This window comes from Fonsecaea erecta, assembly GCF_001651985.1.
Source record: "Fonsecaea erecta strain CBS 125763 chromosome Unknown Scaff12, whole genome shotgun sequence".
In the NCBI taxonomy this organism is placed as follows: Eukaryota; Fungi; Ascomycota; class Eurotiomycetes; order Chaetothyriales; family Herpotrichiellaceae; genus Fonsecaea; species Fonsecaea erecta.
In genome coordinates this window covers 95,721-115,678 of record NW_017387255.1, presented here as the reverse complement: position 1 = coordinate 115,678, position 19,958 = coordinate 95,721, and the positions used below count along the sequence as shown (strand labels likewise).

Here is a 19,958-nt window from a genome sequence, read left to right as displayed (position 1 = left end):
CCATCCATCCACCACCACCACCACCATGTCTGTGAGTGAGTGTGTATGTGTACACCCATGTGTGGATGACCCCTTTTCCGGCCGTGTTCTAATCAATCACCCATGTTCAATTTGAAAACCCCAGACGTCTCCACGACGAAAGTGGTCTTGGTGCCCTACTCGACACACCACGTGCCCAAATACCATGGCTGGATGAAAGATCCTGTACGTGTTTTGTTTTTGTTTCTTACAACAAATAAAATGAAATAAAGATCTCTTTCAGAGGAGAGAGCTGGGGAGGCGGGGGGCTCTCAACTCCCACTTCCATCTTCAATTTCAACGCCATGGACGGAGGGTTGAGTACGGCGGCTGTCATCGTTTTGGTTTTGGTTTTGATTCTGTCTCTGACCTTTTTCTTTCTTCTGCCTCGTCGGAAACTACAGGAGATCCAGGAAGCGACGGCCTCCGAGCCGCTCACGTTGGAGGAGGAATATGCCATGCAGCGCAGCTGGCGTGACGACGGGGATAAATTGACCTTTATTGTCTGTCGGCCACATCAACACCACCACCACCACCACCACCGTCACGATGATGAAAGAGGGAATGGTTGTTCCGTGCGAGAAGAAGGGGAGCTACAGACGCCCCGTGAAGGAAGAGGAGGAGGAGGAGAAGGGGAAGAAGAAGAAGCAGAAGAACCGTTCGATCTTCATCTCCAGCGCGAGGTGGACGCCATGGTCGGCGACGTCAACCTCTTCATCTCGACCGCCTCCACCGCCGAAGATGGATCCGAAGACGAAAACGAACACCATCCCGGTTTCGGGCAGCACGTCGTCGTCGGAGAACTCGAGCTCATGATCGCCGAAGCCGCACACCAGGGCAGGGGCTATGGTCGGGCGGCGGTGCTGGCGTTTCTGGAGTACATCGCGCGCCACGAGGATCAGATCCTGGCCGAGTTCCAGCGAGAAGCGGTGGACGAAGATGATGACCACCACCACCAGCATGACTCTATTGCTCCCTCTCCTTCTCCCTCCACGGCCCCTGGCACACTACAACTCCGTCATTTCGACCACATCTGCGTCAAAATCGGCGGCACGAACCTCCGCAGCATGGCGCTCTTCGAGAGCCTCGCGTTCCGCAAGACAAGCGACGGCCCCAGCTACTTCGGAGAGTACGAGCTGCGGCTGTCGCGCGCAGGGCTGGAGGATGTGCTTCTCGCCGCATCGCACAACGACGGGGGGTTGCTCGAGGGGTATTGCGAGGCTGGGTACGCGTGTCAACAACAGGAACAACAGCAACAGCCCCAGTAGTAATACTAATAATAAGAGCGGAATGCGGACGGACAGGAAACTATTACATTGTTGCCGCCGATCCTTTTGAGATCACCGGCAAAGCTACTTGAGACTGGTCAACGACAGTTGGGGATAAAGACCAGGGAGCGCTCTTTGTGATGGTGGAGGGCGACCTCGACACCGGCCATGGTTAAGACGTTATGGTTGTGGTGCACGCGTTCCTCGAGAAGACCGACCTCTTTAACGTTCATGGACCCCGTCTACTGCTAACGGCGACGGCGACGGCACCGAGACCGACACTAACTCGTGCGATGAGCCATGGCTCGTCCGAACAATCAGTCTGGGTACCGGAACTCGTGTCGCCGCCTTTACCGAAGCCGTTCGGTCGGTCGCGAGATCATCAATGTTATTCATCCGGAGAGATCGTACCTACATTTTCAGATGGAGATGCCGACTGGGTTGGCTTTCAGGCAGCGCATATTTCCCGGATCGCCCTCGAACACCACTGGATCGAGCAGAACTACGGTCGATGGATTACAATTCAACCGAGAGTAGGGAGATCTAGCGACTCGGTACAGAATGGAATATTACTCCGCTCTGATATGCATCAGCGCTTCGATTCATACACTGTCTCGATTAATCCAGGTGATAACTATCAATCAGGTTGTAGCCTTTTCCCCTACACCGGCAGATCTTGCAGGCAAGCATCTCGACTGGGAGCTACTTGCCCTCATGCGCCTACTGATCAGCTTCTACGATGGCACTTCAGACAGGCTGTCTTAGCGAATATGAAAGGTACTGGAGAGCCACAGTTCGAACATGACTTTCCGCCTGGTTCTAATATCGTTGGTCACAAGCTCCGGGGTTCAAAGGCAGGTGCAAGAATGGAGTCTGAGCTATTCAGCCGCCACGGCGCTCAAATGGACTTGTTTCCGTTGGCACGTGAACATTAGGGGGCATAGAAGCTTTAGAAGCTTACTTCTCTACGCTGTATCAGTGCTGTAGCAGAAGTACAATGAATCATTTCTGTTTGGTTTTGCGTCCTGGCAATCCGAGCCCACAGGAAAAAACAAACACCAGTACTTTTCTACCGGCTTCCTGACCGTGGTTGTCCGTCGACAGGTCCCTCATCTTCCACCACTCCCGAGGCCAATTGACGCGCGATTCTGGGTCGTGAACGAACGAACGAACGAACGAACGAGAGAGACTTTTTTCAGTTCTTCTTGGGCTTCTTGTTCTTCTTGCCGATCTCGGTAAAGGGCATCGCTGCAGAGTGAGAAAGATATTGTGTTAGCCAGTAATTCAATGTCCACGGATGCTGCTGCTGTCTGGGTCGCTGCGTGTGGAGAGGATCATTTCCCCCCCAATGGCTTCGAATCTTTCGATTTCGGCCGATTCATGATGTTCGGTGCTCCGCCAACTTTTCCATCCCTCAATTTTGCCGGTTACTACTTCTTTTCGATTGCCTCCTCTTCTTCTCATCCAATCACGCCAACTGCGTTTCAGATCCCCCCTCTCCCCCCAGACAAAACCTCCAACCGCTCAGACGGGACATGGCCAAACTTACTAGGTGGCAGACTCTGCTTGATCTTGTCGGCCTTGTCCGAGTCCTTCAGGATCAAGGTGTACAAGTACCGCTTGCATCGGATCTTCATCTTGATGTCCTTGGATTTGGGAGATTTCTTGAGGCGGGCACCTATACACATGTCGCAAGATTCGAGTTAGCATATGACCGAGGCATTTTCTCTTCCTGCACAGCAAACATGCATGCTGTTGTGCTTGTGCTTGCGAATGTGTCCTTTTTAGGGGCATTTTAGATCGCCGCGGCAGAGCGGTCAGGGAATGGGGGAGAAAGGCGACACGGTGCGCATCTTGGAGGGGGGCAACAACACACCCAGCGAAGCAAAGCAGCTTCTTCTAGGGCGGGCGGGTTGGGTTTCGCACCTTTGGCATCCTTTCTGCGGGCAATTTCGAGGAACTGCTTGATATCGGTGACTTCGGAAGGCATCTTGAAGGAAGAGACTCAAGTGTATGGTCGGGTTTGAGAGGGAATACAGACGTCAAAGGGAGGGAACTGGAGCGGCGTTGTCGACGTGAAACTCGGTAAAGACGATTCCCAGCTCGCAGTTTCGCGCGGGCTTTGGCTTGTCGAAACTGAAAATGCGATTGTGGGCGGGGGATCCTCGGCGGCGGGCTAGCGCCGGTGTTTGTCGGAGATAAAACTCACGGGTGACAAGGCTGAAAGCCCACATGCCACTCCTCGCCAGGTTGGAGGCAACAATGCTGTGATGATTCGGAAACATCTATCCCTTTTCACGTGTCGCACTCAGGGCTACCCGCTCATGAAAGCTAGCATGTCGCAGCAAATGCATATCAACCCTTCAGAATCCTCACCCGGGCACTGATGCGAGCACCCCGGGCACACTATTTCTTGCTCAAGCCCTTCAACCACTTAGGCAACTTCTTCTTACCCTCTCCGCTCCCTTCGCTTGTCTCCTTCGTCGTCAAATTGACCTTGACGCCCGGATCCTCATCGCCCTCGACATCCACAGTGGGTAGATCCTGCACCTTCACTTCCTGAGCCTGTTCCCTCAACTCCACCCTCAGCACAGACTTGACACTTCTCGCTTGAACGCTGGCTTTGTGGTCATCCCATTGGAATGTGACAAGGACTCGTCCTTTAAGCTGGAGATCTCTGATCAATTTCTTCCCACTGTCGTCTGGAATGACTTCGTTTTTCCCTCTGATACCGGGATTTCGAAGCATGAAAGCCTCTGATCGGTAGTGCTCTTCTAGACACTCTCGCACAAAATTGTACAGATCTGCCGCAGTATCGGCTGGCTCGAATCTGGCGCTGACCGCGCTCTGATCGGGAAAGCGAACCTTGATCTCGACGTCCTTCACGGCGGCCCATTTGGCCGCTTCTTCTTCGGCTTGAGCCGCAAGCTCGGCTTCTGTCGGTAATCGGACGTTTCTTGAATTCTGTTGTAATAGTTTTTGGTGGACCTGGGCGTGTTCAACGGTGGGCGTATAATCCGCATCATTGTGAGATATGAGGGCGGCAGACGGAGTAGAGGAGCTCGGCGGCCGGAACACAGAGACCGGGCGACTTGTTGATGAAGTCACCGTTTCAGGTTGAGAGGGCACTGATATAGATGTTTCTTCTTGAGGAGGCTGTGAAGGCCTCTCATCGTTCCATTCTGGTTGTGTCTCCGATGACCCGGTCGGTGGCTCGCTCGTGGATAGAACCTCTTGTTGGCGCGGCGGTTGCACAGATGGTCCCTCGACCGAATCGAAATAACTTTGTATCTGAGCCATGGCCTCTTCTAACGGGGTTTCGGTCGGCCGGAAACTCAACCTCAACAGAGCTGAACCGCTGTTGAGACCCAACTGTGCCAAGGACTTCTGTAAGTCCGTAAACGACGCCAATTCCCTACTCATGATCTGTATCACCGGCTGTTCATAGTACAGTCTGCCCGCACCGGCACTGCCCTGGCTCACGGACGGTATCCCTCTGGCTGTGAAATTCCGGGTAACCGTAGCACCTCCACCCGCGACGCCGGCCTCGAACTTTCTGAGCACCAGCCATAACGTCGTCGAGCTAGGGAACTTGTCTGTGAGTCTCGCGTTGGGGACTCCTCTTGCTTCTGATTCCGGTAGTTGGAGGGCTATTGTGACGACCCCGGCGGATTTGGAGAGTTGAACCAGTTCTAGTTTTGCGCCTGAGGACAGACCTGAGAGGCGAATGGTTCTGGAGAGATCGACAGGCTTGTTATTATGTCTGCACAACAACCGTCAGTAAGCTGTGTTGTGCGTGGCGTGATGAGAGGGAACATACTTCAGTCCATATTGAGCGGCGTTGCCCCCCAACTTCGCGCACGCCTCTTCCAAAACCTCACTGAGGGTCTTGCTGGGGGTAGTCTTGACCGTGGCTCTTCGAGCCGTCGAGTCGATCACCACTACGTGAGAAGCCATGGTCGATCGTTAGGCGACAGCCTGGTGGGGTTATGTGGAAGAGTTGTCTCTTATGTTTGGTAGACAGTGGAGAGTTTGGACGAGATTGTAATGGTATGGGGTTGAGAATTGAACAGTATGTCCAATAGAAGTGTCTAGAAGTATTGCAGTCGCCCAGACTGATTAGGTCGTAGACGTGATATTCATATTCTAGAATGAGTTGGAGACTGCCACAGGCTTTACTAACCACTCCGCAGTGACCGATGAGCATCGCGGGCGTACGCAGGCAAAGAAGGTCGGCGTCACCAGGCGTCATGGCGGAAGGATTAGCTAAGGTGGCCGCCTATTGGCCCCTGGAGCTTCTAGCGCCAGCTTCCCCGATTTGAGCCTCACTAGCCTCAGCCGAGCATTAGCCTTGCGCCTGCGGAAACGCGTTTGCATTTTGTGCCTGCGCATCCCTCTACATACTACCGACTGATTCTCGAGATCCATATCCCAGGTCTTGTCAATCACATCCACCATTTCGACCTGACACTCTATTGACTCATCCTTCTCGTTCTCCTGCTTGTACTCTGACCCAGTTTGTCGTTTCAACAAGATGGTAAGCAGGCTTCAGCATCAAAGTGCAACTGCAATCCGATGCTAACCAATCGACGACAGAGCTCTCCGTTCGACATCAGTACTCTCTCCCCCTGTCTTCCTGCTCCTACACCCTCTAATGTATTATCATTCAGATGGCGGTGCCTGCGTTGCAATGGTCGGCAAGGACTGCGTGGCCATAGCTTGCGACTTGCGACTGGGCATGCAAGCGTTGACGGTGTCCAACAACTTTCCCAAGATCTTCAACTATGCCCCTAGTGTCTTCCTCGGGTTGACGGGTCTGGCGACCGACGTACAGACAGTCAGCGACACCTTCCGATATAAGGTCAACATGTATCGACTCCGCGAAGAACGCAACATTTCCCCTCAGACACTGGCCAACCTCGTCAGCAGTTCGCTGTACGAGAGGCGGTTTGGGCCGTGGTTTGTGAGCCCGGTGCTGGCAGGGATAAATCACACGACGGGCAAACCGTTCATCTGCGGGTTCGACAGTATAGGCTGTATTGATTTTGCGAAAGATTTCATCGTGGCGGGCACTGCGAGTGACCAACTGTTCGGGACGTGTGAAGGGCTCTGGGAGCCGGATCTGGTGAGATACATCCACACCCCATTGCCCTAATGGCTCTATGTCACGGCTATGGGACGGCATACTGTATATTCCTCCGCGGTTTTTAGGATCCCAACTCTGACAAATACTTCTTACTAGGAACCCGAGGACCTCTTCGAAACAATTTCCCAAGCCCTGCTTAACGCTGTGGACAGAGATGCTCTGTCAGGCTGGGGTGCTCACGTCTACATCATCGAGAAGGACAAGGTGACCAAGAGGCTCCTCAAGGGACGGCAAGACTAGAATAGACCAGACTACCGGATTCTCGAGTCTGTTGTAGTATGTTGAAGACACATACTAGCAGATGCTGGATGGATGGATGGATGGATGGTCGGGGGCACGTGCACGTGGGCGAACAGCATATGGCATATGGAAAATGGCAAGCGGCAAATGGCGTTCCTACGGCTCTTCCTGTATGGAAAAACTCTGGGGCGTTGCGATCTCTCTGTCTCTTTCTGTTTCTGTTCCCGTTCCCATTTCCATTCCCCCCTGTTCTCCTCCTCCAGTTTCCTTCCTGCTATATGCACGCCTTGGAGATTATGTGAAGTGAAGTGAAGTGAAATAAGTAGCAGCACCCAGTTGCTGTTTCTGTGCGGATAGAGACACACCATTCATCCATCTGGCATCGTTTCCCATTACGGAGTAACAGGCTACAAATAGAAGCACTCGGTCGGTATTCCGTACAGAGTACACAGAACAAGTTACTTACATACGTAACCTGTTATTCCGTGGCCGATGACTGCTCCTCCTCCTCCTCTTTTCCTCGTCTCTCTCTCTGACCATCCATGCATCCATTCATCCCGGCTTCTTTTTTCTTCTTCTCTCCGTCTCGCCCCCATCTAACATCCCCGATTTACTTTCCAAGGCGAATTTTCCCCTTCCCACTCAGAACTCCGTCGAGGGCGTCGTTCCAGCTGTCCTTGATGTCCCCGCAGATCATCTCCATAGTCACTTCGTCACAGAGACTCTCGGTCAGAGCCTCCCATTTCTCACCACCGGCGAGATCGCCGCCTCCCGCAGCAGGATCCTCACCAGCCCCTGCTCCGTCCGTGCCGCTGCCGCTGCCGTGTCGCGCCATGCCCAGGTCCACAAGTCGACCCAGCACGCCGGGCTCGTTGATGGCTGATTTCACCTCCCGGGCGTCCGCGAGAATCCGGGCCTCGAGGTCCGTCACGAGCGACTGTATCTCGGAGACGGTCTCCTTGGAGACCGATCCTAAAGCGGCCTTCGTAGACTTGGCTGGCTTTTGCGCCTTCTTGGACACGAGGGACGTGAGGTTGGCCAGGACCTGCAGCGTCTCGAGTTGTGTGAAGCTCCCGTGCAGATCTGCCCACGTTGGCGCCCGGATCCCGACGACGTTCGATCCAGCGGGGCTGTCCCTGCGGCTCGTGAGGGCAGATGTGAGCCAGGTTTTGAGATCCGAGAAGAGATCCGGCAGGGTTTTGGTGTTGGAGTCCTGTTGAGATGTCGATGCAGGAGCCGTCCCAATGCTCCCTTCTTTGAACAGCGTTATCGCCTGGGCCAGAATCTGGTGGCACTCCAGATTGATCACTTCGGTCCCTGTCATTTCCTTCAATAGATCGTCCGTAGCGGGCCAAGATACACGTTGTTGCGCCTGTTTCAGATTCTCGTACGCCGTGGCTGCCAGGGAAGTCTGCGACGTCATTTCTGCCTTCAGATAGGTGGCTATGCTGTCGAACAGCGCCATGGCGTGAATCCAATTTTCTTTCGGGAGGGCGCCGCATCGAAAGCTCGCCAGCAGTTGTCCATCGTCGTTGCGATAGCCCGGCATGTACCCATAATCTCGCTTATCGACCAGCGGTTTCGAGGAATCTGTCAACGGCAAGACCGTATGGTCGTCAGGCTCTCCCCGCCATCGACGGATTTTGCGTTCCTCGATGGCATAGATTTGCTTGTTCACGCTCCTCTCGATCTCGGACCGCATCTTGACGCTGTTGTAGATGTTGGAGTAGCTGTTGCATCGCAATCCTTCGCGGATGCCTCGCACCAGAGCACCATCCGCATTCTCAAGAACTGTGAGTCCTGTTTCCAGCGCCAAAAGTGGCTCAAAATCTTGCTCTAGTTCAACAGCGTAGGCTGGATGCAACGACGATATCCTGGTGAGAATCAAATGTCCAACCGTTTCCCACTGGAGGTTCTTGACGCTGAGTTTCACAAAGCTTTCCATGCCAAGAGAGAGTTGTCCGAGATAAGACTGGAGCTGAACAAGTAGAATTGTTAGAATGTAATAGTCTTCAAACTTTGAGCGGGTGATCTGAAGAAGTATGACAGCAAAGAGGACCATGGAAGGCGAGCTTTGGCCATTGGCGAGTCGGAGGATTGCCAACACAGCGAGAAGAGCTGCCTCCGGGCACGCAGGGCTCTCGGACAGGGACGACTGATATAATTTCAACGCCCCGTATGCGAAATCGAGAAGATCTGATCCGGCGGCATTGGGTGGGAGTGTGATGTATGCCAGCTTAAGGTCGAACAGTCGTGCTAGATTCCCCTCGTGGCCAGAGACTAGTTGCTTGAACCGGTCGAAATGAGGCTTGTCAAGCCGTTGAAGAGGACCCTTCAGATCATCGAAACAGAACCCTTTGGACGAAAACGCTTCAAAATACGCCTTGCAAGTTTCAAGCAGACCGTCCTGCTCAGGTTCAGCGTCCTGGCCTTGCTGAAGATTCAGCTTTGCGAGGAAGGCCGCGCGGACAATTGGTCTCCCGGTGCAAACAGATTCAAGCACCTTCATGGACTCTGTTTCAGGCCTATATCAATGTCAGCGCCAACCATTCAGTGAGGTCTTCTGGCTGTCTGACCCCTTGTCTCCCGACAACTTCGATCGTGCCTTGAGCCAGAGGTTCCATATTCGGTCATCTGACTGATGGTCGGACTTGGACAGCAGATCCTGGCACGCCTTGAAAGTCTCGTCCCATTGTTCCGAAGCTTCCAAAGATTCAAGCAACAGAGAGAGAACCAACTGAGGGTCCAGTTTGCCGACTGGAGATTCCATGTTCAGCGACGGTCCCTGCAACAGCTTGACGGTCTCTCCCACATGGCCTGTGGAGTTGAAGACCTGTGCCAACAACGCGATCTCCTCGGGTTCCGAGATTGCCTTTCCGGAAGCCGATGCTCGCTCGTGCTATTGGAAATTCAGCCTCTGAACGGTTCGAGCAGGGACTGTCCCAGACTCACCTCGTTCTTAGGTATCGACTCGGCGGCTTTCGATATCATGCGATAGGCAAGCGTCCCGAACAAGGTGCGCTCCTTGTCAGGGAGGTCTTGTTGCATATATATCAGATAGCACATGAGGATGTTCCAGAACTCGTAGTCTCTTTCCTTGGAGAAGGAATTTCGCAAACCCATGGTGGCCTGTCGGAGGGGCCCCCATGTCAGCCAGTCCCTTTCTTTTGGTGTTTTGTGGTGGATGGTCTCAAATGTCACGATTTTTTATTTTCTATTTTGGCTTTCTGGTCTTCACACCTTTTGAGCACTCTTCCAGTTGTTGTCGGCAACTGCTTGATTGAGCCATCTCATATACAAGTCTTTGTCCTCCTTCCTGGCACTGAGGGCTCTTTCCCAGAGCTTGGGGCTCTCTTCGTCGTGTATCGACAGCGCTCTGAGCGCATGCTGTAGTTGGTAGATGGCTTCTGGTTCGGTGATGGGAGGAGTACGCTTGCAGAGGTCAAAGACCTCCTCTTGGCCTCGGTCATGTTGGGTCTTGTCCTGTTGGTTGACCAGGACGAAGGCTTTCAAGGCCTGTCACGGTCAGAGACAAGGGTCACTTTTCGAACGTGAGAATGAATGCTCACCAGGAACCGGTCAGATCGTTCGCCTTTCTTGAACCATTTGTCGCAGAGTTGTAGTGCCTGCTTCCAGTTTGCACTCGCAATGGCGTCTTGAATCGGCCTTATTCTGCGCTCGCTAACACTCGGGTCGGACATATTCGTGGGAGGACTGGCCCATGCCTCGAGAAGAAATTACGAGGGCGAAGTTTACGATGCGGGGGAAATATGTGGACGAGGCTGAAATGCAATATTGCGGAACCAGGTTTCACGTGTTGACAACCACCAAGTCAGGCCTGCTCCGCGCAGTCACTGACCTAGGAGTATTCAAGGAGACGGTGGATATATCTTACAGCGCTTACACCTATCCTTACAATACCGTCGGCCACGGGTCAGCCCTCATACCGTGTAGAGCTAGTCATCCTTTTCTTTTGGCCCTGATTTTTACTCCCACGCTATGCTTTCGACAGAGGGTATCAATTCTGCTTTTAGTACAGTCCTCCCATTCCCTCCGAGAGTACCCAAAGATGCTCAAGGAAGCAGTGGTGCTCAACCGAACCACGAACCTGATTCAGCTCTCCGTTTTGCCGTCTGATCGCGTAGTCAGTATTTCTTCTGAAGCAGCGGGATCCGCGTCGTCATACCCATTCTTTCTTGCAGTCGCGGTAAGCTCTGTACATGTAGCCTTGTCGTCAGCATGATTCTGTACCGCTGTTCGCGATCGATGCAGTTGGAATGAAGTTGGACATGTCATGGTCTCGGGGGGGTTGTGTGTGGTCCGCTGCTGTTGACCGGGAACACGCACTTGAAGTAGTCCTGGCACATCTCCCTGTCTCCTTTGTTTCTGTGCATGCATTTGATACTCCTGTTCGCAAACTCCTGGCAGGGGTCGTAGTACTCGGAACTCCGTTTCCTAAACCATCGGTTAGTTCGTTTTCGTGTCATTGAATGCACCATGGCGGAAGTGCGCATACGATTGGAACGTGGCTTTTGACTTCTCCCACGCATCGGCCTGTGGCTCTGAAGAAGCAGCAGCCTGATCAGACTGCGCAGAAGTGGCCATGTCGGTTGTCTGGGTGAATGAAGGGGTGGTTGCTGGAAATAGCTGCAGGTGCTTGATGCAAAGCGGCGATCAGTGATGGTTGTTGGGTGCCTGCGACACCAACTGGGCTACAGGCGACACTAGCCTCATGTCGCCTGACACGGAAGCTCTTGCCGGGCTGCGTTATCGATAAGACGCCCTCCAAAAATTTATTTTCTACCCCTCCAGCACGCTCCTGGCGCAGTCTACTCGGTATTGCGGGCTCGACAGCTGCGTACTCGACTTGTCCGCCAGCCCCAGTAAGCCTCATGCTGGCTGTCTGACCCGATATTTCATGGTTCTACCCATCTCTGGGTCGTGGAGCTTCTCTGCTCGGCTTGATCACATCCACGGGTTGACCATCGCCCAATCAACGAAGAACCTCGTTTCCAATCACCAAATGACACTGACCGGTCCCAGTCTCCCATCGAATAGTACAGGATGCAGAAGGGAAGACGTCTTGACTGCTCTGGTTGGCTCCTTTCCCGTCCGCCCCCATTCGTCATATTCATCAATGCTGAGCATACGAAACAAAGGACATCTTGACGTCGATCCCTCGATCCCTCAATCAAATGATAACAACGTGCAACCAATGCTGCTGGACTTCGATGCCTCGTGATGGCTGAATTCCGTTATCTAGAACATCGCAATGATCAGCAACAATGCTTTCAAGGTCAAGGTAGCTCCCAGAAGTGGACTCTGATGACGGGCCAAACAGATCCCAAACAGCCTTCAAGGATAGCTCCATGCCCATCCCGACGCGATGCCATTTCTGGTCAACAGATCCATCCACCACCTTTCGGCGGGGTATGTCCAGAGCCATCAGCAAGTTCAATAAGCGATGATGCATTGTCGGACCCTGCGTGCACTGTTGGCTACGGCATCAATAAGGGGAACCCTGTTACGGACGTTCACGAGTCACACCGACATCCAACTCGGCCGCCTCACCAGACGTATTGGCGGTTATGGTCCCATAAATTGACACCTATCCGCCTTCTGCTTCACCTTGGTGGTCCACGAAACACGTCGCCAAGGGTGATTGACCATGTCAGATGCATTATTTATTCACACCGTCCCCGGGACTGTTGGGCGGAGGAACATCCGGAGTCGCCTCGCTGCGGCTGGGGAGAAAAATCAATAGCCGTACGTCCACACATGTGAAAGTTGACAGGATTTAGGACCTTCCGCCGTGATTGCAGGAGAAAAATGGAGAAAGCAACGGAGCAGTGATTTTAGTCCAAACAAAGCAACAATTTCCATTCATGAACAAAACAGCGTGTCGTCCGTGGTGATGGCGTCCTGACGATCTCCACAAGCTGTTTCGCGGACATCCCCCAGCTTTCGCCAAAGGACGCCTTTCATAGCCTGGCCGATGCAAGCCATCCACGGTCCACAGATGCTGAGCAACTCGAGGTCAAACCTTGCCGATAGGCAGATAGATGATAAGGAGCAGTTGGCCGTCTTATCAGCCGGCCAACTCGTGAGCGAATTGTGACGCCGTGGACAGTTGTTGACTTGCAGTTGGATGGATGTCTTGGATTCCCCCCTCTCAATCCAGAAACAGTGTCTTCCCGTCATTGCCCTATCTGGTGGTGGAGTATTCATGGGTTCTGTACCTACCTACTTGCAGATTTCGGTCCCTTGGGCTAGCAATTGACTGTGTGGAAGGATTTCCTCTCTTCTTCCCTCCTCCGGACACGCCATGGTCGCATCTGACGTTGGCTTGGTCTATTTGGAAGTCGCTGGGAAGCCACATAGACCTTACCCAGGAGGGTGGTGGTTTGCTGAAAAGTGACTTGAGGAGGGCTTTGATATAAGTTTGTTCCTTGTTTGCCATGGGTACACACATCCCACGATCATTGAAGTGTTTTGGTGACCGACCGAACATTGTCTTTTTCTTCACGGGACGGTTATCATTTCATCCGCTCGCATTGCCTTGCCTTGCCTAGCCCGCTTGCTCCAGTTATCACTGTACAGTCAGTCTTCACCGCACGTCTTTCGTTTGCTGTTGGTCTTTTTTTCACCTCACAGAGTATATAATCGACAACAACCGTGCAATGGCTTCAGTGGACGTTCTCGCTCCTGAATCATCCGCTGCCTTTGGGACCGTGAAGAGAAAAAGGTCAAGCTCGTACCTCAACAGCAGCAGCAGCAACAACAACAAGATGGCACACAAAACCCCGAACGGACCGACTTTTGACCCAGAGACGCATCTCAACTTCCAACCCCCAAGCAAGATCTGGACCATGAAGGAGATGGGATTTGCGGAGCAGGGAGTCTCGCCGAATGCCGTCTCGGAGCCCTTTCCTCTCTTCACCGCAGACGCCATTCAGCAGATGAGAGCTGAAGTCCTCAGCAAGCCAGTCTGGGACAACTGCAAGTACTCCAGCGAGCTTGCCCATTGCCAGCTGCGAGGATTTGCCCCCGAGTGAGTCTCATGCCTGTGATGTGGGCCTTGTTACTGGCTTCTCTGGCAGGCATCAGTACTGATGAGTGGAAAAAACAAAAACAGATATGCACCATTTGTGTACGATGCGTGGCGAAGCCCGGCGGTCCTCTCCATCGTGTCCAAGATCGCTGGCGTCGAACTGGTCCCGGCCATGGACCTGGAGATCGCCCATATCAACATCTCCAGCAACACCAAGGAACAAATCGAAGCGGTCAAGCAGGCTCTGGAAGAGAAATCTCACCGCGAGGCGGACGAAGGCGTTTCGGGGTGTCCATACGAAGACGACCAGCCCATTGTCGATTGGCACACCGACAGCTACCCCTTTGTGTGTGTGACAATGCTCAGTGACTGCACCAACATGATCGGTGGGGAGACAGCATTGAGGATGGGGACCGGGGAGATCATGAAAGTCCGTGGACCTGCCATGGTAAGTCCAACGCAGTCCGACCAGATCCAGCGTTCTGTCTTGTTCATCGTCGTTGTCGACTGACTGGGTGGGTATCATGATGTAGGGTAACGCCATTGTCCTCCAAGGCCGATACATCGAGCACCAAGCGTTGCGTGCGCTGGGGACCACGGAACGCATCTCGATGGTGACGTCGTTCCGGCCCAAGTCGGCCTTCATCAAGGACGACACGGTGCTGACGACGGTGCGGCCCATCTCCGACCTGCGGGAGCTGTACTCGCAGTACGCCGAGTACCGGTTCGAGATGCTGGAGGAGCGGGTGCGCGCGCATCTGAAGGTGATCCGGGACGGCAAGCGAGCGCGCCGCTTCGACACCAAGGCCACCAAGGCCTTCATCCGGGAACAGCGAAGCTTCTTGGACTCGATGCTGCGGGAGCTGGTGGACGATGACATGGTGACGGCCGGCATGCTGGGCGGGGCAAACCACCTATTTAGCGACGAGTTGATTTCGGAATACCGCAAGAAGCCCCGGCTGTAGGGAGGGGGAGCGTCATCGTCATCAGACAGGTGTTGTCGATGGATTCCGAGGATGGATGGATGGATGGATGGGTGGACCGGATACGAGTTTCTTTTCTTTTCTTCTCTTTTTTCTTTCTGCGAAAGACTGTACGTATGGAAGGCAAGTGAGCTGGCTGCGAAGCTTGGACTTGGTGGTGGGACAATGTACTGTGTTCACATGAGAAGGGCCAACGGTGTTGCTGTCGTATGTGCTGGCAAGGCGAGATTCACGCCAGGTACCTACCGACCACATGACCGACCGACCGCCCTTATGAAGAGCCAAACAACTCGCACAAGACCCAGAAATACAGCCGCTGCCGACCTGCCCCTGCAACAAGCTATCTACATACTGTAGGTATGAAATGATTTACTTACTTGCCTTTGCTCGACGACAGCCTCGAAATTCAAAGGAAATCGTACCCTTTTGTGGACCACCCACGAGAAGTATTACAGTACCCTACCCACCCATTCGTCCACTCGATGGAGACCCGAACAGAACATGACCCATCTTTCCAAAAACCCAAGGTATTTTTCTTCCTTCCCTATGAAGGTATTATAGTCGATCGTCAACCGTGCAACCGTCAATCAACGTAGCTAGGCTGAATTTGGCACATTGATGTGGTTGAAAGAGAGATTGAGATCGGGCTGTGGACCGTGACCGTGTTGAAAATGCTATGCGGTGTGGTAATATATAAATATGAAACTGAACCTGAAAGTGGTTAGTGTTTGTTTAGGGAACGAAGATCTGTGGTGGTCTGTGCACCAAGCACACGCTGATACTAATGACGTATTTACCATGAGGCAGGGAGGCAGGCAGGCAGCCAACCAGTCCCTTGTAAAAGCGCGAAAACAAAAATTAATCGGACTTCCTAGACTCTGGATACTCTAGTCGTGAGGGACTGCAGGTATCCGTCCATGGTGGCAGGCTCTTAAGGTGTTCTAGTGAAGGACTATGGGCATCCGCAGCGGTCGATTTACGGTGTCCTCCCCCTTCCCCAGTTAATTATCTCTAAAACCTATCGACGTTGCTAACCGAAGCAGTCATCGGACGCTAGCATAAATTGGCCAATCGCCTACGTTAATTCTCCTCAACCAACCAAATCCGCCACTTTTTGGGAATTCTTGCCGCGTATCCCTCGACTTATACCTATACTGTTTCGCTTCGCTCAATGGGATAACAGAACTTGCCTTCAAGGGCCGTGCTTTGATACATACAGGTCCATGTCCCAATATCCATTCTCCAACTCCGCGCAAAAGTACCACTTCTGTAGAGATATCGGAACAAACATTCTCACTCAAGCTCGTCATCCAACCTCATTCGCCCCATTAGCATTCCGCATCTTCGCCGCCTCCAAGGCCTTCTTGATCCTTTCCTGGTGTGCTGGATCATCCCCAATTCGGTCGATTAAGCCGCGGATCAAAGAGAGGCCATCCTGTGGTCCCCTGGTGACGCTGCTGATTCGCGCATTCATCTCTTCAATGAGCTTCGCGTCCTCTTTGGCCTTTTCACTCTCCAGGGTCGCATATGTCGGTTTGTCTGCGTTGGCTACCCGCGCCTCCGCGACCGACACATTGTAGTCGGCGTCGTTGAGCAAGAGGTCTGCCTCGTTCGAGAGTGCCAGGAGCCGCCGCGAATCAGCCATGACGGTGTCCAGGGCGTTTTGAGCAAGTGACAGCGTATCCCGCGCACCGTCCGCTTCGAACAACTTCTCTTTCTCGTTCTGGATTGCTCCCGCGTCGATCGCCCTCTTGACATCCTGAAGTTTGCTCAAGACCTCGTCCGTGAAGACCTGATTGTCGCCCAGCCCGCGGACGGTGGCCCGATCGAACGAATCCATTAGTTTGTTCGCCCTGTTATCTCGGCCCCGCGCTTCGTGCAGGACGGCCATCTTCTCCGCCACGGCAAATTCTTTTTCCAATTTCTTCACGCCTTGCACGTCGCCGTTGGTGTATAGCACAGTGAGTTCGAGGTGTTTGCGACGCCTCTCGCGCTCCACGTGTGCCTCGGCCACTTTGGTATGTCGGATTTCGATCTTGTTAAACAAGGTGAGGACGTACGACATGACTTCGGTCATCCTCACCGCAGTCGTCCTGTCGTTGGCCTTGAAGCACCGCGACACCGCCAAACTGTCGATGTCGAGGAGGTCAATCGCCATCGTGTACGCCGTCATCAGCTCCGTAATTTCTTTCTGCAATCGCTCCGTCACAACCACGAAAACTTGGCTCGTAAAGCTTTCCAGCTCAGCTTGATCCTCGTCGAACCTTCTCTCCGCCTCCTTGAGCTTGAATTCCGCCTCCAACTCTCCAATATCCGCGTATCCAATTTCGTTGTCATTGAAGAGGGCGTCAATGTGGCCCTCAGACTCTTCTTGGCGGGCCTGTCGTTCAGATTCTTGTTCTTTGCGGACAAGTCGATTGGTGCGGTCCCATTCCACGACGGTGTCGTGGATGAAGGAGAAACCGTCGGGGATGGAGTCGATCTTGGACTTGATGAGTTTGAGTTTCGGATGTTCAGGAATGGCTTCTATTGGGGAGAATATGTCCGTGGCGGGCGGCAACAGGGAACGCAGTGCGGCCACTGCGGCTTTGAGGGGATCCATTGGCCCCCGTGGTTGCTGAATCGGCGCTGTGGCGGGTGTCCCAGCGCGCATGATCAGGGGCGGCTCAGGCCGAGGAGAGGGAGTGGCGCGATTGGGTTCGTTGCCGGGCCTGATTCCGGGGGGCGGTAGTCCTGGGCCCGATCCCAGATTCTTCTGTCTCACAGCCATGCTCTGCTTTCTAATTAAGCCAATGAACGCCTCTTCGTGTTCCTTTTTGCCGCTGGTGGAGGACGGTCTTACAGGCGCCAGTAGTGTCGTGTCCTGGGCCATCAAGCGACCTGAATCGGCCACCGAGTTTCGCAACGAGGAATACGCCTGGTCTGCTGGTTTGAGGGTCTTGCTCTTCTCTTCTTGGACGCCGACACTGTAGCGGAATGGCGTGTATGCAGGACGAGAAGGCTCGAATTTGATGGGCACGACCGGCTTGCTGCCGTTGCCTTGAGAAGGTCGTGCCGCCGAAGCCTGGGTCTGCGGAGCCTCAGGAATGACGACTATTGGAGCGTTCATGCTTGGTGAAGCTGGTTCAGGGGTTGCATAGTCTTCGATGACCATTGGAGCGTCATTGCTCGGCGATAACATGTCTTCTGATCGTTGAGGATGTTGCGCTTGGACAACCGTGCTAATTGAAGGAGGTTTCGTCGACGAGGTCGCAACGGATTTGGCAGCGATTGGACGACCACCGGGGCTGTAGGATTGCTCCTCACCTCCATCCGCGGCTTTTGTCATCAGTGGCCGTCCCCCAGGGCTATAAGCTTCGTCATGGCCTGCCACCGGAATCACAACGTGAGGGCCATCCTTCGACTTCGGGCCGGTCTCGACGACTGCTTGAGCTGACGACTCTGGGACAGCAGCAGCAACAGCCTCTGTAGGCTTGGGAATGTCGAGCTTCGGCTGCTCTTGTTGTACACCCATCGCTGGGGCGGGTGCTGGCGCCGCGTTGATCGACAGTTGTGCTTGTGATTGCTGAGGTGGCGACGGAGCTGGTACCGGCGCAGAGGGTCTACCGACCGACTCACCCGCTTGATCAGGATCCTTACTTGTCTCGCTCGGGCGAAAGCTGGAGTTCGGTAAAATGGCCTGGATATCTGCCAAGCTAGCCGCCTTCTTGACCTCAACCGCTTCCTTTTTCAGTTCGACTCCGTAAAGCAGACTCCTCAACCTCAGCTCTTTGGTGATAAAGCTCTGGAAAATGTCGAATTTCTCGTCATCGGTCTCAGCTTCCGCCTCTTTTCGCAGCATCGCCGCATATCTTTTCAGCGAGGCTTTGAATTCCGGTTCCAGATCAGCATAGGGATCAATCACTTTGACGCTGATTGGAGAGAGGCCCGACTCCGGAGACGTCGCCCGTGGCGCAGACGCCCGGGATTCGGGTCTTGGTGTCGGGTATTGAGCAGACCGGACATTCAAGGGAGCATTCCAGGCTTGAATGACACTGTCGATCCCCGACCCATTGTCAGAACGAGCGGAAACATCACTCTTCTGTTGGCCAGCAGTCGAAGGTCTTTCATCGTCAGGTTGCGAGGGCGGGGATGGAACGTTATCGAACACGGAAGGTGGTTGAGTTCGCGAGTCCCTTCGGGGCGTCACTGGACTGGTAAGGCCAATCTCCACGGCATGAGTCGGCAGAACAGGCTCTGGTTTCGGAGTGTGATAGGTCGCAGGGAGGGCTTCGTGTGTCTGAGGAGGGGAAATAGGGCCTTGATATAGGGGATTGGATGGAGGGCTTGTCGGTGTTTGATCTGGCGGAGGCGCATTAGGATCGTAATGTTCCCAATCAGACGGTCCACCGAAGCCCAACGCCTGAGAAAATGCAGGCTTGAAGTCTGGAGTCTGGATCGCGGCAGGAGGATTATAGTGATTGAGAGCCTGGCTTGTACTCGAATGCGACTGGACACCGCTGCCCCAGTAACCACTCGTGGAATCTATGGGCGACACCAACGGACCGTCTAACACCCCCGACGTCTGTGGCAGAGGAGGGGGTGTTGGGTGATATGGCAGTGCCGTCGGCTGTCCATGTTGTGTGTTCCATGCGTTTTGCTGCACTACGGGAGGGTCGTAGTGATGTGTGGGAGGCTGGAAAGAGTATTCTTGATGGGGGGTTCCAGTCCGATTATGGTGGGCGGCCTGGATCTGGGCCTGATACTCGGCCGGTCGGGGGGGTGGAGGAGGTGGTACGGTCGTGCTCGTGTGATAGGGATCGTTCCACGATGCCGAATACTGCTGTTGTGACGATGCCGGCGGAGGCTGTTGCGAATATCCTGTTTGATGGGCCTGCGGGCTTATCCTGCCCGTGGCAGAGGAAGGACGTGGCGGCAACGCAGGTTTGGGCTCCTGAGCACCCAGGCCCTGGTTATATCTGACTCCCCACTGATGTGTATCAAACTGCGACGGCGGCGGCGGCGGCGGAGGAGGAGGTGCTGGTGGGACAGGAGATCCGAACGCATTCGACGAGGGTCCGGCGGCATAATAGGGAGACGCTGGAGACTGTGGTTGCTGCGGTTGTTGCGGCTGTGCGTGAAGCCTGGGGTCTCCCCATCCTTGTCGTCGCGGAGGTGCTTGCCACGGCGGTTGTGGCGGGCCTGGTGTCTGTTGCGGAAGCCCGTATGGCTGTTGATGGTATGGATTCATGGCCTCGAACTGCCACTATTGT

At 54.0% G+C, this 19,958-nt stretch overlaps 8 protein-coding genes across 8 annotated transcripts; 3 read left to right on the top strand and 5 right to left on the bottom strand.

Moving 5' to 3' along the window:
- Positions 1-323: 323 nt before the first annotated feature.
- Positions 324-1,378, top strand: AYL99_10604 (hypothetical protein; the record flags this gene model as incomplete). The annotated part of the gene is made up of 2 exons (XM_018842110.1): positions 324-1,243; positions 1,303-1,378. The coding sequence occupies 2 exons, from the start codon at positions 324-326 to the stop codon at positions 1,376-1,378; spliced, it is 996 nt and encodes a 331-aa protein (XP_018688271.1).
- A 1,103-nt stretch (positions 1,379-2,481) lies between these two features.
- AYL99_10603 (hypothetical protein) lies at positions 2,482-3,276 on the bottom strand (the record flags this gene model as incomplete). Its single annotated transcript, XM_018842109.1, has 3 exons — positions 2,482-2,534; positions 2,836-2,964; positions 3,213-3,276. The coding sequence occupies 3 exons, from the start codon at positions 3,274-3,276 to the stop codon at positions 2,482-2,484; spliced, it is 246 nt and encodes an 81-aa protein (XP_018688270.1).
- Positions 3,277-3,692: 416 nt separating this feature from the next.
- AYL99_10602 (hypothetical protein) lies at positions 3,693-5,243 on the bottom strand (the record flags this gene model as incomplete). The annotated part of the gene is made up of 2 exons (XM_018842108.1): positions 3,693-5,049; positions 5,107-5,243. The coding sequence occupies 2 exons, from the start codon at positions 5,241-5,243 to the stop codon at positions 3,693-3,695; spliced, it is 1,494 nt and encodes a 497-aa protein (XP_018688269.1).
- A 577-nt stretch (positions 5,244-5,820) lies between these two features.
- AYL99_10601 (proteasome subunit beta type-3) lies at positions 5,821-6,672 on the top strand (the record flags this gene model as incomplete). The annotated part of the gene is made up of 4 exons (XM_018842107.1): positions 5,821-5,823; positions 5,883-5,901; positions 5,957-6,411; positions 6,529-6,672. 4 exons carry the CDS (start codon positions 5,821-5,823, stop codon positions 6,670-6,672), a joined length of 621 nt encoding a protein of 206 aa, XP_018688268.1.
- Positions 6,673-7,282: 610 nt separating this feature from the next.
- Positions 7,283-10,373, bottom strand: AYL99_10600 (hypothetical protein; the record flags this gene model as incomplete). Its single annotated transcript, XM_018842106.1, has 5 exons — positions 7,283-9,197; positions 9,249-9,571; positions 9,625-9,801; positions 9,913-10,188; positions 10,242-10,373. 5 exons carry the CDS (start codon positions 10,371-10,373, stop codon positions 7,283-7,285), a joined length of 2,823 nt encoding a protein of 940 aa, XP_018688267.1.
- Positions 10,374-10,763: 390 nt separating this feature from the next.
- On the bottom strand, positions 10,764-11,277 carry AYL99_10599 (hypothetical protein; the record flags this gene model as incomplete). Its single annotated transcript, XM_018842105.1, has 4 exons — positions 10,764-10,805; positions 10,859-10,886; positions 11,020-11,127; positions 11,189-11,277. The coding sequence occupies 4 exons, from the start codon at positions 11,275-11,277 to the stop codon at positions 10,764-10,766; spliced, it is 267 nt and encodes an 88-aa protein (XP_018688266.1).
- Positions 11,278-13,352: 2,075 nt separating this feature from the next.
- AYL99_10598 (hypothetical protein) lies at positions 13,353-14,688 on the top strand (the record flags this gene model as incomplete). Its single annotated transcript, XM_018842104.1, has 3 exons — positions 13,353-13,723; positions 13,808-14,171; positions 14,257-14,688. The coding sequence occupies 3 exons, from the start codon at positions 13,353-13,355 to the stop codon at positions 14,686-14,688; spliced, it is 1,167 nt and encodes a 388-aa protein (XP_018688265.1).
- Positions 14,689-16,012: 1,324 nt separating this feature from the next.
- Positions 16,013-19,936, bottom strand: AYL99_10597 (hypothetical protein; the record flags this gene model as incomplete). Its single annotated transcript, XM_018842103.1, has 1 exon — positions 16,013-19,936. The coding sequence occupies one exon, from the start codon at positions 19,934-19,936 to the stop codon at positions 16,013-16,015; it is 3,924 nt and encodes a 1,307-aa protein (XP_018688264.1).
- Positions 19,937-19,958: the final 22 nt, after the last annotated feature.